At 34.6% G+C, this 22,896-nt stretch overlaps 1 protein-coding gene across 8 annotated transcripts in view; it reads left to right on the forward strand.

The window, feature by feature from the left end:
• Nucleotides 1-22,896, forward strand: part of RAB27A (RAB27A, member RAS oncogene family) — a 78,640-nt gene that overhangs the window by 49,997 nt on the left and 5,747 nt on the right. For 7 of the 8 annotated variants that reach the window (XM_074234640.1, XM_074234638.1, XM_074234642.1 and 4 more), the window contains 4 exons: nt 14,000-14,174; nt 16,171-16,256; nt 18,365-18,468; nt 21,945-22,068. In XM_074234640.1, coding sequence (XP_074090741.1) covers nt 14,022-14,174; nt 16,171-16,256; nt 18,365-18,468; nt 21,945-22,068 — 467 coding nt within the window. In that variant the 5' untranslated portion in view covers nt 14,000-14,021. Of the gene's footprint in view, nt 1-10,381; nt 12,072-13,999; nt 14,175-16,170; nt 16,257-18,364; nt 18,469-21,944; nt 22,069-22,896 lie in introns of those variants that run through there. The other variant, XM_074234641.1, reaches the window with a different exon arrangement.

The following is a 22,896-nucleotide window of genomic DNA, read 5'->3' on the forward strand; positions in this document are numbered from 1 at the left end:
GATAGATATCTTTAGAAACTTCCCCACCCTTGTCCATGGAAGACTTTTGAGTCCTGCCTAGATGGAGAGCAAGAGAATGAGACTTTCAAGCTGTCTGCTCTGTTTTCCTCAGAGCGAAGGTACAAGTCTATAATTATATTTATCTACTCCCTTTAATATTGTTAATATTGTTCTTAGGTTCAAACTGCTTTCCTTTATTGCTAACCATTAAAGAGGAAGGGGTATAGTTTATATATGAAGGCTTGTCCCCTTGTCACCAAATACTAATTATACAAAAGACTATCACAAATAAATAAGAGTGAATGAACACATTTATCCAAGCAGATACTGAAAAGAAAGCAGGGAAGTTCTACAAATTTGAATATAATAGAGGTCTCCCACTAAGAAATTATCAGAAGTGTCTAGCAAGCAAAACTGGAAATCAAGAACATGATGACTGAATATATAGGCTTTCCCCTCTATGTTTGCCTTCTGCAGTCTGCTCATATTCGCTTTGGATTTCTCCCTGAAGAAGTTCTAGAGCCATATGTGTCTTCTCTTGAAGCAGAACAAAGAAGATCGTCTCTTCTTCCAAGCTGACATGGTTCAACTCCACTTAGAGGCATGCAGCATTGATTCTTCATTGTCTTTACCAGTAAATGAATAAATGAATCAGGCTTGAACACAAGTTACATGTATATATGATCTCCTTCCACCTTTGTTTTCTTTATCACCATTTTTACTATTTTTTTTAGATTCCTTAGAATTCCTTCTCACCCTTATCCTGTCCCTCTTAAGAGCATTCAGCTCTAAGAGAAATCTGTCTAGTATTTTAATTCAATTTTTAGTCATATAACAAGTATTTAATATGTACTTAATATATGCTTAGCACTTAGGATATGAAAACAGGGCAAAACATAGTCTGCCTTCAAAGAATTCCCATTCTAATTGGAAGACAGTATGTAAATAACTATGTCTATTACAAAATATATAAAGTATAAATCTAGGATAATCCAAGAGGAGAAAAAAGTATCTATAAAAAAGTAAGTTTTTTATTGGAAAATAGGAGAGGGGGGGATTGTTTTTTTGAAAGCACAAGTTGTATCTAGAGCTTCCTTGAGACCAACTCTTATTTTGATTTGGAGAAATATACATGTATCCTACCAGAGGGAAAGAAGCTAGTGCTTGGTTTTTCTTTGGGATAAATGGAGTGGTCAAGCTAACAAGTAATTGAATTCTCTCTTAGGGACTGACTAACCAAAGGAAGTTGCAGAAAAAGGGATAATTAAATTAAAGACTTGTTACCTTTAGGGAGCAGACAAGAACCAGAAATTTTTTTTTCCTCAATAGAAGTACAGCAATTCAAGAAGTTCTGGTGCTTCAAGATCAAACTATAGAACCAAAATAGCCTCTATTTTTTTTTCTTTAAGTAAATCTTCAGGGGTTTTAAATTTTTTTTCTGCTGTTTCCTAATGATTTCAAGAGGGGTTCCTCATGCTGAAGGGAGATTATAACAATCTGGACATAGAACATAGTTCAAATTTGAGAAAGCCACTGTATAGCTAAGGTAAAAAAGTTAGGGACTCAGTTTTAGTTTAAACCAATCACTGGACACTGGGGTAAACTTCAGATAAGATAACTTCTAATTCTAGTAAGTGGGGAGATGAATATCTTGTAAAACAGAGGTCTTGGTAACCATCAGTAAGGTTGAAATATTTGTGTATAGAAAATTATGAAATTATCTATCAGAATATTAGTTTTTATAGACTATAAAATTCAGGAGGTAAAGACTGCTGTGGGAAATAAGTAGAGTTGGCCCACTGCCTTTAGAAATTTTTTTTCCCCTTTCTAAGTTTGCTCTTGCAGCATATCATTGTTGGAACTGGACTTCAAAGGCCACGTAGTCAAACTTGTACTTGACCAAAATACACCTCTAAAATATTGCCAACAAATGGTCATCTGGTCATTACCTAAAGATCTTTGGAGAAGCACTATTACAATCTGAGGCAGCCTAATCTACTTTTGGATCACTCTGGTTGTTAGGAAGTTCTATTCTTCACTTAGCTTCACTCTGTAAGACCAAATAAATCCCATCTAATCTCTTTTCTATATAATAGCCCCCTTCCTTCAGATACTTCAAAATATGGAAGGCAACCATCCATTCTCCTCTTCATCTTTTTTTCAACTGATCCTCAGATGAGATGATCTTATTTGTCTCATTCAAGATTCTTCACCTTTTTTTTTCAAGGACTGTTGGCAATCTGCTCAATTCTGTGGACTCTGTCTCAGAATAATGTTTATAAACCCTTAAAATGAAAAAATATATAGGATTACAAAAGAACCCAGTTATATTGAAATAAATCATGGACTGCCAGAAATATGACCTTAGAGCCCTTATTAAGAGGTCTTGGTCAAGATATTATCTAGTTTATTAATATAAAGTGTAGCAGCTTGAACACAACACTCCACAGATAGATTATCTAGGCCATAAGAGCACAGTATCAAAAACTGGAAGAAACCTTGGTCATTATTTAGGATGGGTCCTTCATTTTACAGATGAAGAAACTAAGGTCCAGAAAAGTGAAATGATTTGCTCAAATCACACAGATAGTAAACTGAAGACTCAAGATTTGAACCAATGATCCCTGGTTCCAAGTCAGTGGTCTTTCCATGACACCACACAGAGCACACATCCCTCATTATGGACACTAGCTATACTGATTTTAATGTTGATTAAGATTAGATTAGACTTTTTTGGCCATCAGATCACTGTTGACATATATTGAGTTTCTTGTCCACTCAGACCTCCAGAACTTTAGATTAATTGCTATCTAGATACAACTTCCAATTTTGTATTTGTGAAATTTATTTTTTAAAATCCAAGTATGGGACTTCACACTGATCTCTATAAAATTTCATTTTGTTCTAAGCAATGTATTAGCCTGTTTGTATTCTCAATCTCATTTAATTGCTAAGTTTCCCTTCAAGTATGGAAGTTTAATGAATACTTGAATGATTGAATCCTAGTTATAAAACCACTTTTCTAATTGATTTTCTAATAAAAATTGAGACCTTTTCAGACAAGAATAGTTCTCTCTGTCTCTGTCTTTATCTTTGTATCTCTTCTCTCACGAATTCTTGAAAGGACTCCAGGCTACTAAAACCATATTGCTGAATCTGCCATCTAGTGGTCAAAAACTGCAGATTTGTGATTTCTGGATTTTTAAAACAAAATGATAGGATACTTAATATCTAAGGGTACAGATGCCACCATATTCTCCTCCATATAGAGTTCTAACATTTCCTCCAGTGAGTCATTGGGCAGATCTATTTCCTGAATTTTTCCACAAAACAGTTGGAAGATACTTATCCTAGGACATGGGTCAAACAACAGAACAGGATATATGCAATTAATATCTTACATTCTGTATTTTCAAAGGATATCCATCTGTCAGATCATTGTCTATAGCTTCCAAAAATCTTTTGCTCACAATAGACACATCATCGAAATGGATGTCAAGGACCTAGTGTAGTGAATTTTAAAGGAAACAAGTATGGGTATCTGAATCCAAGGAAAACAAATAGTATATTTGGTAAAAAGAACACAGCCTTCCAACTTCCAAGTACAGGGAATAAACACATGTGGGAAAACATGGGAAAATTAGCTACTTGCCTGAGTTCTACTTATTTTCTAGAGTTATGTGGGGGGTCAGATTTTGGGGATAGGGGTATTGGGGATAGGAATAGGAATGGGATTAAGGACTTGGATTTCATTGACATAGGAAATTTCTAAAAGATGAAACTTTCTGCCATTCATTGCAGAATGACATTCCTCCCTCCCCCTTGCCCCACAATTTGCAGGATTGAATAGTTTTCTTGATCACTGAGATGTTAGATGATTTGCCTAGGGTCACACATCTTGTATATGTATACAATAAGATTTGGATCCAGGTTTTCCTGACTCTAGACAAGGTACACCCTGTCTACTGTGTCACCTAAACTACCTTAAGAGGCAGAGGATTAAAATAAGATTATTCTCTCAACCATTATCATTACACTTGTCTTTAGAAGCAGTACTTATTCTTTCTTTGATCTTCTTTATCTTTTCTTCAGTGTACTAAAAACAGCAAGCATCACCACCAGACCTTTAAATTTTTTGTTATCTTAGTATTTATTATTAGTTTCAGTACTTTTCTGATATGTATTTAGCACTTTGGACTATTCTTTTTTTTAAATCTTGTTTATTTAAGGCAGTGGGGTTAAGTGACTTGCCCAAAGTCACACAGCTAGGCAATTATTAAATGTCTGAGTTTGGATTTGAACTCAGGTCCTCCTGACTCCCAGGGCCAGTGCTCTATCCACTGCACCACCTAGCTGTCTCCACTTTGGACTATTCTTATGGGACCATGCCCCATTCTTTTATTTGTCTCCCATCCATTTTCCTGTTCTTTTATCTTTTCAGTATTTTTAAAAAGTCTATTAGTTCATAAATTCCTTGTGAATCCATATCAGTGTCTTAATACAGCTCTTTTCACAACCAATTTCACTGCAGTTGTCTTTCTTTATCTTTTCAGAATTTCCTTCTGGCAAATTTCTTCCTGGGTTTCACTTTCCCTATAGAAGATTAGTCCACTGGATGCTATATGAAATTGAGGCTCCCCAGATATAGGATCTATGTCAAACTATGCCAGGTTTACTGGTCTTACAGATTCTAAATTGGTCATTCCCCCCCCCCCCGATTCTTTTTTTTTTTTAGGTTTTTGCAAGGCAATAGGGTTAAGTGGCTTGCCCAAAGACACACAGCTAGGTAATCATTAAATGTCTGAGGCTGGATTTGAACTCAGGTACTCCTGACTCCAGGGTTGGTGCTCTATCCACTGTACCACCTAGCTGCCCCGATTCCTATTATTTTTGCATTTACTTAGTTACTTTTCATTAGTCAGAATTGGGTCCCAAAAATCAGTTCCCCCATAGTTTCCTCTACTTTTGGAAGATGAAGAAATTATTAGTTTCTCTTCTTTTGACAGAGAGTTTTTGTAGCTGTCTGGATAACTAAAGATTTCTATCATCCTATATACCATGCTTTCATGTCAACATGACCTATCTTCTAGATTTGTTGTCTATTACTTCTTTTCTTCTAGGTTGTTTGCAGCATGTATATATGTATATCTGTATACATAATTTGTATTTATATTTCAGTGGCATTATTGCTTTTATTTCTTCCTCTCTTGTTTATCACTGAGATGTTTTCCAAGTGGTTTCCCCTTTTGGTTCCTAGACCTCTTTACATGAATATCTTCATGATATTTAATGGTATTCTCTTCCCTCCTCTATTTACTGATCCTCCTTTCTTTTGAAAAAAGTATCTGCTTTAAGACTCATATTCTAATCACAAGGTCCATCCACTAAATCTCAGTAATAACTATGAGGAAAAATTTGCCTTCTTCAACTGGATCTTTGGTTCACCATTTTGTTACTCAATCTATGTGCTTTTGTACAGAGACATCTGAAGTCCTGGTGTTTTACTTTCAGCTCTTCCCTTAGATCTTGTCTCTTATACATTTGAATGTTTTCATCACTGTTCTTCCTACACTGTAACTATATTTATGGCAAAGGTTAAAAATTGGGATCTGCAAAATTTTTTTGCAAGGCAAATGGGGTTAAGTGGCTTGCCCAAGGCCACACAGCTAGGTAATTATTAAGTATCTGAGGTCAGATTTGAACTCAGGTACTCCTGACTCCAGGGCCGGTGCTCTATGCACTGTGCCACCTAGCTGCCCTCCTGCAAATTTTCTTTTTAAAAACTATTTTGATAACTCTACTTTAGCATAATTTGTGGTCTTATGGTTTTATTTTTTGTAAATTAAAAATAATAATCTTAGAAAGGGTCCATGGAATTTACAAGTCTGTCAAAAGGGACATGACACAAAAAGGGTTAAGAATCCCTGCTCTTTGATATATAGCTCAATACATGTACATAGACATAATTTTCTTTCTCCCTCTTCTTTTCATTTTAGAGCTCTTTAGTTTATGAGTGTTGAACTCCAGGCAAATAAATCTTACCTTAGCATTCATTTTTTCACCTATGGATGGAGTGCAATTAATAAAAGCACACCATTCTTGTATTTTGAGCAATGGTCAGAAATCCAAATCCATTGCTCAATCAGTATCTTTTTTTTTAGGTTTTTGCAAGGCAAATGGGGTTAAGTGGCTTGCCCAAGGCCACACAGCTAGGTAATTATTAAGTGTCTGAGACCGGATTTGAACTCAGGTACTCCTGACTCCAGGGCCGGTGCTTTATCCACTGTGCCACCTAGCCACCCCAATCAGTACCTTCTTTACCAATTATTTATTTCTCCAGTCTACCTTTCTCTTCTGCAATCACACCATATGACACTCTGAAGTCTTTAATTTATTTTTTTTGGCTAATTAAAACTTAATAATGTTTTATAGAACTCTTCAGGCAGTATTGTTTGTATCATACATGGTTCCTTAGAAGAGAACAGTAGTCATTTGTTTTGAAAAGACTTAGGAGATTCTCAAACATGTCCCAAATACATTACTTAGAATGACTATATATTTTTATTATCAATGCTAAACTGTTAAGTATTTGTCTCTGGAGCCCACAGGCCCACTTTTTATCTCTTTTTGCTCTGATCCTTTTTGGATGATGCCTCTGTAGAACCATAGGATTCCTTGGTGGACGAGTTGCTGCTTCCTCCTCAGAAGGACCAGCTCCATCCTTTTTTGTGAAGAACTTCATATATATATTACTTAGCTTTACATATATGGTGGTTCTTCCTTTTTTCTTCCTTTTCATTTTTATTGTCCATGATCTGGCAGATATCAGTATTCTTTTCTGTCTCCTGAAATCCATTTTTAATTCTTCTTTGTTTTGACACTGCAAACTTTTTCTATTGTTGTTTTAGCTTGTAAAGAGCACTTCCTTCTTGCTGATTACCTAGAAAATGGACAGGCATTCCTACAGTTCTCTTATCCTCTAAATGGGAGACCAACTCCATCCTCCCCACACACACACACACACTTTGAGTTTTGAAAACAGTTACTTGGAGATATAAGAAAGTTAAATATGACATATTGTACTTATTGTACATATTGTACAAATTGTATAATATTACATATTGTACCGCAGATTTCTCTTCCCTCTCCAAATTTGCTGGAAGCAAGATTCTTGAGATTTTTATATGTCTTGCTAGTAGCTTTTGTGGCCTGTTGCCCTAGAGAGCTGCTGTGACAAGCTATTATAATTTAACTATGTGGCAGTTCTTATCTATGAAAGATATGTGTGGATGATTGTCTTATAAAGATATGACTTGGATTGCATGTGGCATGAATATATGTCTGATCAGAATCTCCTTCTCCAAAGGACAATGTGATTTCTGCCTTTGTGGAGAGTAGGAGGAGTATAGCTGGGTCTCCTTCTCCTATCCTAACTCCAACCAGGATATTGGGCTAAAATTATATTATCTACCACAGTACAACATTTATAGTCTAGAGTAATGGTTCCCAGGGTTATTTTTTTTTCACAAACTCTTTTCAACAGAACCAAAAAGTTTTGTGAACTCCAAGAGTAGTTTAATATACTATTCATAATATTATTTTATACTTATTCATTAAATGCTTATAATAATTACAGTGGTAAATTTTGTCCTAAATAACTACAAATTAAATTTTATATCACATAATTATAATTATTAACTTTAAAATCTTATTCTACTTATAATTAAGAAAATGAACTATGAAATTGTTACACTCTATGAAATAATTATGTACTCTTAAAGTAGGATGGTCTATAATAATTAAAAGAAGGAATCCAACAAGAATGCATATGCTTATGAACTTTCTTTAATTTTTACTATTAATATTTTAATGTAATAAATTATAATTTGGAATAGTATGATGTAATATAATATGGAAATATAAAAAATTAATTTAAATATGATTTTTTATTTGAACAAAGGTTTACAATATATGACTTAACACCAAACACAACCTTCAATTTAGTCCCATGTTGAGTTTATTTCTGTATTTTGATTTAAATCAAATAAATGGGAACAACTAGGTGGCACAGTTGATAGAATGCTGACAATAATAAATAAACAACAGAAATAAACAATAATAAAATGAAAATATTCATTACATAATGATAAAGTAGAAAAATGGAAGGAAAATGTTATGAACCTTCTTGCTGAAAGATAAAAGTTCATTTTAAAATTTTAGCCACATCATCGTTTGACAAAAATGAACAGTTAAAATATAAAATAATTACTTTTCTATTGACCAATGGCAATCATTGTATTAAATTATATGTTGTTATTCAGTTGTTTCAGTCATGTGACTCTTTATGAGACAGAGTTTTCTTGGCAAAGATACTGGAGGGGTTTGCCATTTCTTTCTCCAGTTCATTTTAAAGATCAGGAAAATGAGGTAAACAGGGTTCAGTGACTAGTCCAGGTTTACACAGCTAGCAAGTATCTTAGAACAAATTTGAACTCAGAAAGATGAATTTTCCCAACTTTAGACCTGGTACTCTATCCATTGGACCTAGTACTCTATCCACTATACTGCCTAGCTATTCATGAAATATTAGACACACATGTATTACATAATATATATGTATATATATATATATATATAATATGAAAATAGTAACAGAAGTGGAAGATAAGTTTAAATTGAAAACATTTTAATATTGCCATAAGAAGTGTTCTAGAGTTTGTTTCTGCAGAATATTTATGGTGATCTGTGATCGTTTCAAGATGTTTTTGCAATATACATATGGACCAAGCTTAGTTTTCAAACACCTTGATATCTATGCTGAAGGAATCATATGTATTCAAAACATCTTGATTATAAAATTGCATATTGAATTATGATTACAGGGTTATAGAGGACTGAGGAAACTACTCTGAGATAGTATTCAAAATATAAATGAGGCTATACTCATGGTTCTCATTACTCATTAGGAATCAGTTTGCACTAGAATGTTAAGCCTCTGTGGTGATTTGGAAATAATTTGATGACAGGATGAGAATCTGTAAGATTGTATTATTTGGACTTAGAAGCTAAATTTGATATAATCCCTGAACATATACCAAAATCATTGTGCACAAGATCATGAATCAATGCAGAAACAAACCTATAAAAAACTTTAACCATGCACATGTACATTGTTATAAAGTAAAAATATATCTACAATATAATTGGTCAATTGTTTATTGCTTAAGGTACCATTAAATAATTTTTCGCATTAACCCTTTGAACCCTCATCAGGAACTCCTTAGGTGTTTACAAACTTCTAAGCAGAAATCACTGTCTAGGGCAGGAGTTCTTCACCTAAGGCCTAATTTTTTTTTAATAATTGTTTTTCAAAATAATTTTTTTCCTCATTAATTACATGTATAAGTATGTGTGTATACATAAAACTATATAATTTAAAACACATTATTTTGAGATGGGATTCATTGATTTCACCAGATTGCAAGGGAGGTCTTTGAAAGAAAAAAGGTTAAAAAAAAAATCTCTAGTCTGGTGCACTTGGAGTCCAGTTTAAATTCCCCTGATTTTGCTGAAGGAGAGGGTAATATTTGGTTTACTATCACCAGCTTAGATTCCTCCACCAAATACTGGCTGTACAAACAACTGTGACAAAATCTAATAAACCTCTTTATCAAAATAACCAGTAAACAGAAATTAGGAAAGTTGTCCAAATAAAATAGACAAAAGAATAATAAGAGTATAAGAAGTCTTAAACTGGAAGTGAGATAAGAGCTCAGCTCACCAAAGGTAGATTGTTCTCAGCAAAAGAATTTACTTAGTACTTTCTAGGGTTGCAGTCTTTGGAAATCAAGGGACAGTTGACAGAACAGGTTCCCTTATATGTCTGCAGCTTTATGGATTTCTAGAGGTCATTCAGAAGTTCCAACTTGCTTCTCACAACCACCTCCTCCCTCAAAGTCCTACAGAAGATTCTTCTGCTCACTCAGGAACCTAATATAACTCAGTGTTCTCTCAGCTAAACAGTCATCACATTAATATTTACATAGTCCAATATGATTAGAGCACAATATGAGAGAGGGAAGGAGTTACACCAAGGAACTGCTTCCTTCATCTGGGTTTTTTTTTTTTTTTACAAGGTAATGGGGTTAAGTGACTTACCCAAGATCACACAGCTAGGTAATTATCAAGTATCTGAGATCGGATTTGAACTCAGGTCCTCTTGACTCCGGGGTGGTGCTCTATCCACTACGCCACCTAGCTGCCCTTTTTACCTTTTAAATTAGGGGATTATGGTGACTTCAAATTGGTTTATTATATGCTCTCATGCATAGAAAAATGTTATTAAAATGTTATTTTAAAAAGTTAAAAATATTGGGGCACCTAGGTGGCGCAGTGGATAGAGCACAGCCCTGGAGTCAGGAGTACCTGAGTTCAAATCCGGCCTCAGATGCTTAATAATTACCTAGCTGTGTGGCCTTGGGAAAGCCACTTAACTCCATTGCCTTACAAAAAAAAAGTTAAAAATATTATTTAGTGATGGCATTGTTGCATCATTTCAGTCATATCCAACCCTTCATGACTTCATTTTGGGATATTCTTGTCAAATATACTGGAGTGGTTTGCCATTTTCTTTTCTTTTCTAGCTCATTTTATAGATAGGGAAGCCAAGGTGCACAGGGTTAGGTGACTTGTCCAAGGTCACATACCTTTTGTCTCAGGCTGGTTTTTTAATTAAAGTCTTTCTGACTCCAGGCCTGGCACTCAATCCTCTGTGCCACTTGAAGCCTATACTTATATGTAAAAATTCTTCAGATAGTAGGATTGGGTGAGGCTTATCAATTGCTGTCAGTCTAGAGAAATTGTCATTTTTAAATCTTTGTAATCTATTAGAGTAGATTTGGTATTTTATGGAAAATGGAGAAACCTCTACAATGTCTTTCATGCCTGTTTCTACAATTGCCTTCACTTTGTGTAGGCCCTCATTACTTGTAAATGTCTCCTAAGTCTCTTAGCCATTCAAGCCAGACTCCACACTGCCAGATTAATCTTCCTAAATCCATCATTAATCATTTTATACCCGTGCTTACTGATTAAAGTCCACATTCCTTTGCCTGGCATTATGAAGGCCCTTCATCACATGACTGCAATCTTATCTTTCACAATTGCCATTCCCTTACTCTAGCCAATTCCTATTCCTCAAACACACCCCAGGCTTTTCTGCCTCAAAGCCTCTGTTTGTACATTTGCCTGGAGAGTCTGTTTTTCAGTTTTTCAGTTCATCTGTTTTTCACCTGTTAAACTCTCACACATTCCTAAGGCTGAACTTAAGCTCTCTCTTCCATGAAGTTTTTTTTTCTGATGCCCACAGATGAATGTGATTATTTTTTCTTCAAAATTCCCCTTGACCTTGATTTTTTCAAGTTTGTATCTATCCTGCCTCTATCCTATCATGTGCTATAGATTTTATGTCATATTTCCACCACTACATCATATGATCCTTACATTGTAGGGTAGGAGAGGTGAGTTGAAGAAAACCAATATCTGCTGTCTTGCCTATTTCTTCCTACTTTTCTGCAGCAGAACTATATGTGCTCTTTGATTCTTCACTGAAAGAGAGGAAACTGTAAAAGGAATGCTAGGTACATCAAGTTAAGTTATAAGGACCTAATTTTCACAACTCAGTTTTTTATTTTAGATCAAATGTGTTGTTATAGGACATTAGAATATTTCTACTAAAGTATTCTTTCTCTTAACATATAATGTAATAATCTTAAGATACAGTGGTGGAGACAGAACATCATTTTGTAGAAAGAGCCATGCATTATTACCAGTTTGCCACACCTGTTCATACAGAAGCCATACCTGTTAAATAGAAAACCATTATAGTCATAATATTATAATTCATATTTGTGTAAATAGAATTGCAAATGTTTGCAAAGGCTCCGCCCTTGTAGACTGTCCAGTGGTATGAGAAACAGGATGCAAGATAGCTGAACAGCCCAGAGTTGCTGGGGAGCAGGTATATGTCCAGCTGCACATTGGAGTTGAGCAAAAGTTCAGTGTTCAGACAGGTAGGGGAAGTTTGGGGTAAGTGTCTGTTCCTGGATCTTGGGGAGGAGGAAGAGACAAAAAGAAGAGAAATTGATATTTCTTCTACATATTGGAAGAAATAGCTGGAGCTGAGATAGGAAGGAAAAGATAATCTGAATATCCACATTTTAATGAGAAGAATAGAAGACTGAAGTAATTACATAAGAAATAAAGATTATGAAGATAAATATTCTGGTGGAAAGGGGTGAATAATAACAGATAGGAAGGTGTGTGTGTGTGTGTGTGTGTGTGTGTGTGTGTGTGTGTGTGTGTGTGTGTGTAGGTATAAAGGTAGAAGTGTTGAAGATGGGCCAGTTTGAGCTTCATGTGGGTTTTCTCTTTAGGAGACATGAGAGTAAGAAAAAGTAAGCCATCCTAAAGCAAAGTTCAGTTGAATTTCCAAATAGATTGACTTTTGGAGTTTCAAAGTACTTTGGAGAACAAAACTATCTCATACAAATGAATAATTATAACTAACTAGAAATAGTCATTCTATTTAAAAAGGAAAAAAAAGTATTTTAAATTTTGTATGATATTTAGAAAAACTTGTTACAAAGGTCAATAAACTTCTTAGAAGAATATCAAGAAAAGTATAGAGGAGATCAAACATTTTTCTCCCCATTTACTCAATCACTAAAGTCTCTGTCTCTATCTTACCTTCTCTTTCTTTATTCTCTCATGAGTCAAACTTAGAATTTGAACCTTGAGGCTAATTATCTTCCAGGAATATAAGTTTTTCATACCATTTTCTGGAACGTGTGCACCCCTTCATTTTTATACTTCACAGTGTAGTGGGGAAAAATAATTCTGCATGCAAAATTTAGTTTGAAATATTTAGATTTCTCTTTTATGAGAATCTGTCATCCTAATTGTAATTTTTTAAAGCAACTGAATAGAGTAATAGAAATTATACTAATATAGAGCTTTACAGTTTGCAAATTGCTTTATATCATTATAACTTTCTTTCATCTAGTCTTTATGGTGGACAAAGTTCTTTGTAATCTCATTTGATCTTTTCACAAACCTTGTAAGGTTGATAATGAAATTATTATCCACATTTTATATACCAGGAAATTGAGGATAAATATCCTACTTAAGGCTACAAGATTGTCAGATGTAAATACAAGATATGTGTCCATGTCTTCGGACTCCATATTCAATGCACAAGTTTTCTTTGGTTTGCGTGAAATTTTCCAGAATTCAAAATTAAAAGTATTAAAAAATCCAAAGATATAATATTGGGAGACTTTCACTAATAGGAGATGAGAAAGGGGAGAAGTTGGATTTACTTGCAGATGATAATGTGTCAATAGTTTTATTTTTTTTCATCACACCCATCCCTTCTACAACCTTTCTTACTTTCCCTTATTTCTGTTTCTATTCCTGTTCATTTGTGCTTTTTTACTGTTGTGAGCAAGTCACTTAACGTCTCTGACCTTCCATTTTCTTATCTGTAAATAATGAAGATAATAATAATGGTACTCACTACTATTTCAGATTGTTATTCAGAAAACATTTTGTGAGCCATAAATCTTCCTGGGAACATGAATTATTATTATTTTTATTATTATTTTATATCTTTTAACTTTTTATTCTGACTGAATCATGGAATACTTATTAAATTATAAAACGCTTTTTTTCTTTTGCACAGTAATTTACTTATTACACACACACACACACACACACACACACACACACACACACATATACACACACACACGTGCGCGTGTGCCCTGGATTAGGAAAGGTCTCAAAGGACAGGAAGTTGTTTCTTTTACATTCCTTTAAAACCTTTAGTGCAATGCTTAGCACAGTTGCTTGTCAATAATCACTGATGAATCTACTCTTAGCCTAAGTCTTTTCATATACTTAAGATGCTAACATTCTTCTTGTATTTTGTATTTTGAAGGTAAACTACTGAGTTTTTCATTATGTCTGATGGGGACTACGATTATCTCATCAAGTTTTTAGCCTTGGGTGATTCTGGAGTTGGAAAAACCAGCTTACTATACCAGTACACAGATGGCAAATTTAACTCCAAATTTATCACAACAGTGGGCATTGATTTCAGGGAAAAGAGAGTGGTAAGTTTCCAATCCTTGTCTATGATATTTAAAAATGCAATCACTGAGTAAACATTTAGGACTTGCTTGTATTATTTTATTGACTTTGGAGCTATGGAAAGAGGGCAGAGTTTGCCTCTAAAAGTAAAAAAAAAAAAATCATTTCATTTGACCTGAGCAAGACTTTCAAAAACATCACCAAAGAGATTTTTTAAAATCCATGAATATAGCCAAATATACAAAAGTTAATTGTCTAATTGAAGAAGCATGGGAATGGGAGTCAAGAGACAAAGATTCTATCACACTAACTTACTATGTGGCCCTAAGAGAATAATTTTCTCTGACTCTCATTTTCCTCATATGTAAAATGAAATGAAGGTGGTTTGATTAGCTGTTCTTTAATGTACATGCCAATGCCAGTGCCAATACTCTCTGAATCATTTGCTTTTATTATGTACATTTTTGGCCACTGCATCCCAAATTATGGGTCTGACTTTGCTAAAGAAGCATTCATTAGCATTTATATACTCTTGGTTATCATTTGTAAGAAATCAGTCACCCAAACAAAGCATGATGATGTTGATATTACCATTAATAATTATGATATTCATGATTAATTTCCAAGAAGTATTTTTTAATTGCTCAGTGAGAACCCCATCTCAGAGAGTTCTCATATAGTGAGGATAGGAGTCCCATTGACCAATCCCCCCAAGATACTTGTGTCACCAACAGCAATATGGATTGTGTGGCACCTTTAGCTCCCCAGCAGTTGTTGTTTATGATGGCTTTTTTTTTCAGGTTTTTGCAAGGCAAATGGGGTTAAGTGGCTTGCCCAAGGCCACACAGCTAGGTAATTATTAAGTGTCTGAGACTGGATTTGAACCCAGGTACTCCTGACTCCAAGGCCAGTGCTTTATCCACTATGACACATAGCCACCCCTTTGATGGCTTTTAAAAAAGTTTTCAGATTTTACTTTACTAGAATAAGAAACCATAATAGTTTGTCCCTTGATTCTTTTGTATCCCTAGGGTGAATAAGAATGTTTTTTAAAAAAATAGATTAAAAAAATTCAAATCCTATATTTTTCCTATTTTTTTTTTGCAAAAAATAAAAGCCCCAAAAGCCATGAGAATCCCTCCCCCAAATCCACAGGGGGGAAGGAAACAAAAACAACTTGAAATTCCTAGCCCAATAATATTTGGTTTGAAATTTAATATAAAACATCTCAAGAAGAGAATAGGATGGGGAAGAGAGCCCTCTTTTATCTGAAGAAGGGAACTTAGTTTCCTTCTTTCACCAGAGGGCAGGTTTATCAGGTAGCAGGCTTCTGAGTGTCTGCTAGGGAGTGCCATCATATCCCTATTATTCTCCTCTCCTACTGTGCACTGCTCCATAGAGTAAAGAGGAAGACTATCTCTCTTCCATGTGTCTCATTTGAGGGATAAGCTCTTAGAAGGTCGGGTACTCATATGGTTAGTCTCTTTAGAAAACTGAACTTTCAGTGGGGGGTCCTTGGATGTGCCCTCAGGTATTCAAGAATTTAAACCTGGGAAAGCATCTTAAATGTCATCTAGTTCAACTCTTTCATTTATGATCAATGAGGAGATCTAAAGGAGCTTAAGTGTCTTGCTCACAGTCTCACCCATAATAAATATTAGAACCAGGTTCTGTACTTCCAAATCCAGTATACTCTGCTCTCTATCTCCAATTCAATTTCTGTGGAATTTTTTTCTTTAGTTCTTTATTGTTTTTCCTCTCAATTTCAAATGATGAGTCCAGTTGAAGATTTAATTTTATTTTAAAATTCAAATCTTAGTTGTTCTCATTATTTTATATTAGATGTTAACCTTACTGATTCAGAGGTAGATTCCTATTAATTGGCATTCTGAATTATTCAGATTTTCAAGGGGAACTGGATTACCTTCAGATTTTGCTCTTGTTCCTGGTAATAGTTTACTGTTAACTAAATATGTGTTTTGTTTCCCTGTTTTACTTTGTGAAATTTACCTCTTCTAGGTATATAGGGCCAATGGGCCAGATGGAGCAGTTGGCAGAGGCCAAAGGATCCACCTGCAGTTATGGGACACAGCGGGTCAAGAAAGGTGAGACTTGGAGACGTGGACTAGTTATAGGAGGAACACAAAGCAAGTAATGATCTATATATAGTCACATGATCAGAAGAGAACTGACCAGTTACCTGACATGCACCTGGGCAAGGAATGTGCTGCCAAAGTAAACAGGAAATTTATCAGACTGGCATGAGAATGATTTTGTTTTTCATAAGCTTAAAGGGAAAATAATCTTTTCAGAATTTATTCCTTTTCTACAGGCATTTTATATCAATATATGTTTCCCTAATGCCATTTCTGTAATTTCTTTTTGCTAATGAGTCTCTTTGTGTATGAGGTTGAATAAATGTGACTGCATTGTTAAAATCCAACTGCTAAAGATTCCTGAAAGACTAGGTTGATCAGAGTTCTCACTATCAGAATCTGGAGACCAAAAAGGAATAGTACACGTAGCATTGGTATGATGTTACTTTCAGTTCAGAGCTGGCTTCTGTTATCTCTCGGAGTCCTCTTGTCTAGGATTTTATTGAGATCTTAGAAATGACTTTTTTATGTTTGAATGATAGTTACTTAAAATCAGTATTTAAGGAAAACCTAGCACACCTGGTATACTTAAATTCATTTTATATGTATTTCTTGAAACCTGGTGGTTGAGATTGAGTTGCAGGAGAGGGGGTGTGGTAGAGAGTTGCATGTTGTTCAAAGCCTTAGGAGAGACAAACAAAAAGAGAAGGGAATAGGTGAGGTTAGTGACTGAGCCTTTATTATTATGCAGACTGGGTGACAATAGCCTTTGGAAGAAGCTAGAATTTAGACTAGAGAACACCTTGAGGCAGTGAGAAAGAACAGACCTGGCTTAGAATTTTGTTTCAGTACTTCTTAAATTTATGACCCATGAACAAGTCCTTTAACTACTCTCTTCCTCTGAACCCCTGTGTTCTTATCTATAAAATCAGGACACCTACCTCACAAATATGTTGTGAGATTCAGATGAGATCAAACTGTGGAAGGGGCTTTATAAAACTTAAACTCCATGCCCACATAAAATATCCAAATAAAACATTTTACATGTTATCTGATTTGATCCTCACAATCCCTCTGGGAGGAAGATGCTATTATCTTGATTTTACAGTTGAGGAGACTGAGGTTGAGAGGGTCAAGTGGCTAGCCCAGAGTCACATAGCTAGTTATTGTCTAAGGCAGGATTTGAGTTTAGGTCTTTCCAAGATCAGCTCTTAATCCCTAGTCTCTGTATGCCTATAATATTATACGCACAAATACATTTAGAGGAAATGAGGTGTGATGGCTAGAAATCTCTCCTCAGTCAGGAAAACTTGAGTTCAGGTCTTGCCTGTGACATATATGGCTGGACATCCTGGGTAAGCCACTCAGCCTTGGACAACTTTGTAAGACTATCAACTTCAGAGGTGTGTTGCTAGAGGAAGTTCTTCAGCAGGAAATTCTTAAAGTTTTGAAATCACAAGTCCAGTAAAAAAATACTTAAATTAAAAAATATACCATGTTTATTTCACAGTACGACTGACATGGAAATATGTTTTGCATGACTGAACATGTATAACTTATATAAAATTGCCTTCTCCATGAGGGAGGAAGGGGAAGGAAGAAGGGAGAAAGTTTTGAACTCAAAAAAATTTTTAAATGTTAAAAATTGTTTTTATGTGTAATTGGGGGAATATAGAATATAAAATAAAGTTAACAAAAATATGCATAAATGCATATATCAGTGCTTTTTGCCTAATTATTCGTGGTCAAAGTTAACAAAAATATGCACAAATGCATATATCAGTGCTTGTTGCCTAATTATTCATGGTCCCATCATAAACTAAACTATTAGGTAAATCATGGGCTGAGAATTAGCTTTTGTTTTTTCTGCAAGTGGACTGATTGGGTTGCCAAGCTCTTATGTGGAAATCAGGAGCTTTGTGACCAGATAAATAGCTAAACAATTTATATGAAAGTAGAAAACAAACAAATGCAGAATTGTACAGGATCACAGGTGTTACTGAAGGCAAACGATCTTCATGACAACATTGCAACTTGCATGGAACCGTGGTTTTAAATAAGTGGCTAGTTTCCCATGAAAGGACTACTAACTTGCATCTTTGATTTTGTGTTCCTAGATTTCGTAGCCTGACAACTGCATTCTTCAGAGATGCAATGGGTTTTCTTCTTCTTTTTGATCTGACCAATGAACAAAGTTTTCTCAATGTTAGAAATTGGATAAGTAAGTAGTTTTTTTCATCTCTTTTTATGATCTTTTTAATATATGACTTAGAAGATGCTTATCTATGTTAACTCAATAATTTTTCCAGTTTGTAATTTATTAAAGCATTTATTATTTTTCTTCCATCTGACTTTGAACTTTTCAATAATTATTCTTTCCTCCTCTAGTTAAAAATATCAGAGAAATGTTACTTTGAAAAATAATGTAATCTATGCTGCAGTTTTCAGGTTGAGTGAACCTCAATCATTATAGAAAATAAGACTACAAGTCAATTAAAAAAATTATCGAGCTTTGATTCCACATCTTCCATTGTTTAGATTTCTTGGCAATGATGGCTATTAAAATAAATTGTTACTGCAGAATGTGATTGAAATGTCTGTCAGTTTAGTTATTTGTTAGCTGTGATTGTTATTGATTTTCTAGAGAACAGTTGATGATATAGGATATAGACTAAAATGAATTTTGGGGGCAACTGGCAAACTTTATCTTTCTTGCTCTTCCTATTTTTTTGTCAAAATGGCTAGTTGAAAGTTAGGGGTGTTTTTTTCTATTATTCTGATTATATTTTAAATAATTTCTAAAGGTTGTAGAATATGCTTGGATTAAAAAAAAACAATGTTGTTATATTTTGTAATCCTCCCAAGAGGTAAGATAGTACATAGTAGACAAAGAGTTAATCTTGGACTCAGGAAGACATGAGTTCAAGTGCTCCCTTTGACATACATTGTATGGGTGACCTTAGGCTCAGTCATTTAGTTTCTAACTTCTCAGAATCCTACTCAACTTTCTCATAAATTGTAGAATGAAATATTTGCATTGGTTCAGGGAGCTTCCTCACTGGAACTTCACACGATAGAAATCAGAGTTCCGAAATAAATGAATAAACAAACAGACAAATCCCTTCCATATTCTGGGGGGAGGAATAAAAAAATTGTTCTGCATGATTTTGTGGTAGAGAAAGACAATTTGTTGACAAAATAGAGCACTGGGCTTGGAATCAGGAAGACTCATTTTCATGAGTTCAAAACCTACCTTACTAGATGTGAGACTCTGAACAAGTCACTTAACCAGCTTGCCTCAGTTTCTTCATCTGTAAATGGTTGGAGAAGGAAATGGCAAACCATTCCAATATCTTTGCCAAGAAAATCCCAAATGCGGTCACAAACAGTCAGATATGACTGATAACAACTGAATGATTACAAGAGCAGCACTAAAAGTCTTATAGATAGAGGACATGGATTGACTCTTAGGTGGTGACATGATCTTTTTTATTCTGGGTAAGTTGCCAACCCTTTCCAAACCCCAGTTTGACTTAAAAATGGAGATAAATCTTAGGTGTGGGACATAAAGTGAAAGGAATCATAGAGAATATTTAGAATGATACATTCATTCAATATTTGCCCATCATTGATTATTCAGAAGTGTACTATGCCTGGTGTTGGAGTAGGATGGGATGGGGTGTGGGTGCATAGTTTCTCTATCTGCCTAGCTGCCCTTTGCAAATAATGTCGGTTCCTTTTGGAATCAATAGATGATAGACAGAATTGAGATATTTGTGACATTAAATTCATGATAGTAGTAAATCTGAACCAATTTTCTCAAGTTTATTTTAGGGTAAGACAATAGAATGGGTTCTATTTCTGGGGGCTTCAGGGAGTATTTGAAAATAATTCTCACCTCTGTTCCATCATAGATATATTGAATATCCATATATTACATATGTGTATAAACATATATATATATATATATATATATACAGAGTAATTTTCAGAAATCCTATAAAAATTTCTGATGTCAGTGTATGTAAACCTCAGCTAAGCTGATTCAAATTCTTTAGTGGATTTCAGGCATATTTAAAAGTTTATTATCATAGTCCTTATAAATTATTACTTCTTCAGAAGTGTTACTTATATGCCACATGACATTAATAAACATTAAATTCCAAAAGAATAGACTTTGTATATTTTATCAATTGAAAGGGATTTGATCTCCTAGCACAGGGTTAGCTTCTTAGGGATGCTGAAGAAGAATTAGCTAGGGTCCCTGACAATCTTTTGGGAGGGACAAAATATGCACTAAAAATATTAAGTAATTGAAGACAGTTTTATATTGAATTTGCGTTCTGATATACAAAGGCAGTTTGGTGTAGCTGATAAAAGTGCTAGGCTTGATGATGAGATGACTTGGGTTCAATTCCTCCTGGGACAGTTACTAAATGTGTGCACCTTTATGTCTCAAGAAATTACTTGTAAATTAAGTCACAGATGACCTATAATCTGCCTTGGGAAAGGATGTTCCCACATGAATCTCCTACACTCATAAAATCATAGAGCCTTTACATGGTCTCCTATGGTTTAAGTGGTACATTAATGAAACTGGAGAATAATGAGCAATAGAATAAACAGAAGGGGGAAGGAATTTGAAAAGGTGGAACAATATAATAAAAGAATACAAAGATAGAGAAAAGGAGAAGAATAAGATCATAGGAGAGAAGGAGAGGAAGAAAGAAAGAACACTTTGGTTTGAAAGAAAGTGTGGCAATGAAAGGATTAGGAAAGTGTATGTCAAAAGATCTACATTTCAAAGTTGGTAAGTTTTTTTAAAAAAATATTTGTTCCTTGCGAGATTGTGATGGTTGCAAAACTGACATTATTATTTTATGGTTACTTGTGTTTTCTCTTGTGTCCAGATACAAGGCATCACAACAATAAAAAAAATCCCTATAAATGCAAGGGATCAGAATTATAGTTATTTTAGCCTTTTAGAATTCCTGAGGGTTCACCTTTGACCCCATAATTTATTTCATTGCTATGCCTGCTATTTCTCTCTCCCTCCCAATGAAATCCTGTTGTTTGTTCTAGATTTACTCCAGTGGGGAAGAAAATAGAGGGAAACAAGAAAATACAGTAGAAACAAAAAAATTCAGACAGAAATGGGTTATATAGAAAGTCATTTTTAGGGGCAGCTAGGTAGCACAGTGGATAGAGCACCTGCCATGGAGTCAGGAGTACCTGAATTCAAATGCAGCCTCAGACACTTAATATCTACCTAGCCGTGTGACCTTGAGCAATCCACTTAACCCCACTGCCTTGCAAAAACATAAAAGTCATTTTTATTTGACTGCTGTAGTGAAAATGTTGAAAATGAATATCAAAAAATGTTTTAAGTTTGAAGTGAACTGTAGCAGAAGAAATTGTTCTAATCAGCATCTATTTTTTAAATCATTTATCCAATATAAGAGTATAAGTGAGCATAAATTTCTAAGTGTGTGCTGAGAAGAGAAGAGGAAGTTAGAAAAATTTTAAAACCTTCTTCATGGAATATTTGCAAGCCATAGGGTATACTTAAGTAAAATCATTTTTTCCCTAGTCTCCATCCCAGAATCTTATAATTTAATGAACTATTTTAAGCATTGAGCTGTTTGCATTGCCGTGCACCTATAATCATTTCTTGTGTTTTTTTTTTCTTATTGATAGGCCAACTCCAAATGCATGCATATTGTGAAAGTCCAGATGTAGTGCTTTGTGGTAATAAAAGTGACCTAGAAGACCAGAGAGTAGTAAAAGAAGAGGAAGCCAGGGAACTTGCTGAAAAATATGGGTGAGTTTTTTTTTTTTTGGTAAGATGAAAAGGAAACTGGTTTTAAAAAGGTGATTGTTATCATATGAATTTGATGGCTCAGTAAAAATTTGTTATTATGTGGACCTTTGTTTTAAAATCCTATTGTAGTAGATTTCATAGAAGAGGAAAATAGACTCATGTGATGTTCTGTTTCATTTTATTTTTTTAGGTTGATGAATCCCTGCAGAGAGGAAAATATTAGGCTAGGGTAGAGTTGAAATGTTTTAGGTTGTCTAATGTCAAAAAAGTGGGGTGTAATTGCTTCTGTTTTTCCCCTATGGAATACACAGCTAAATGTTATGAATCTAGGGTACTTTCTCTTCCTCTGGATCAAAGGAATCCTGTCTTTTAGTAAAACAAGTCAGTATTGGAAGCACAAGGGCAGACGAGTTGTAATCAAACTTCCCAACCATAGCTTGACTCTGGACTTGATGTCTTCCCTCTTAAATTACTTATTTATATCATATATTTTTTTTTGTTCATAGTTATTTACATGTTGTCTTCCCCATTAGCATGAGAGCTTCTGGAGCCCAGAAACTATTTTTTGCTTTTCTTTAGGGCTTGACATATTGTCTGTCATACAGTAAATACTTACATGCTAGTTAAATGACTGACTAGATTAGGTGAGAATAGTTGGGCAAAGTCTGTAGGATTAATGGAAGGAAGGAGATGTTGGAGAGAGGGAGACTATTTAAGAAGAATCTTTTTTTTTTACTTAGACTATGTGGATTCTAAGATAGCAAAATATTTTCTGAAATTTTGGTCTATCTTTACCCAGTGGTTAGAGGTTTTTGGACTGGATTTTAA

The sequence above is a fragment of the Macrotis lagotis genome, chromosome 4, assembly GCF_037893015.1.
Source record: "Macrotis lagotis isolate mMagLag1 chromosome 4, bilby.v1.9.chrom.fasta, whole genome shotgun sequence".
In the NCBI taxonomy this organism is placed as follows: Eukaryota; Metazoa; Chordata; class Mammalia; order Peramelemorphia; family Peramelidae; genus Macrotis; species Macrotis lagotis.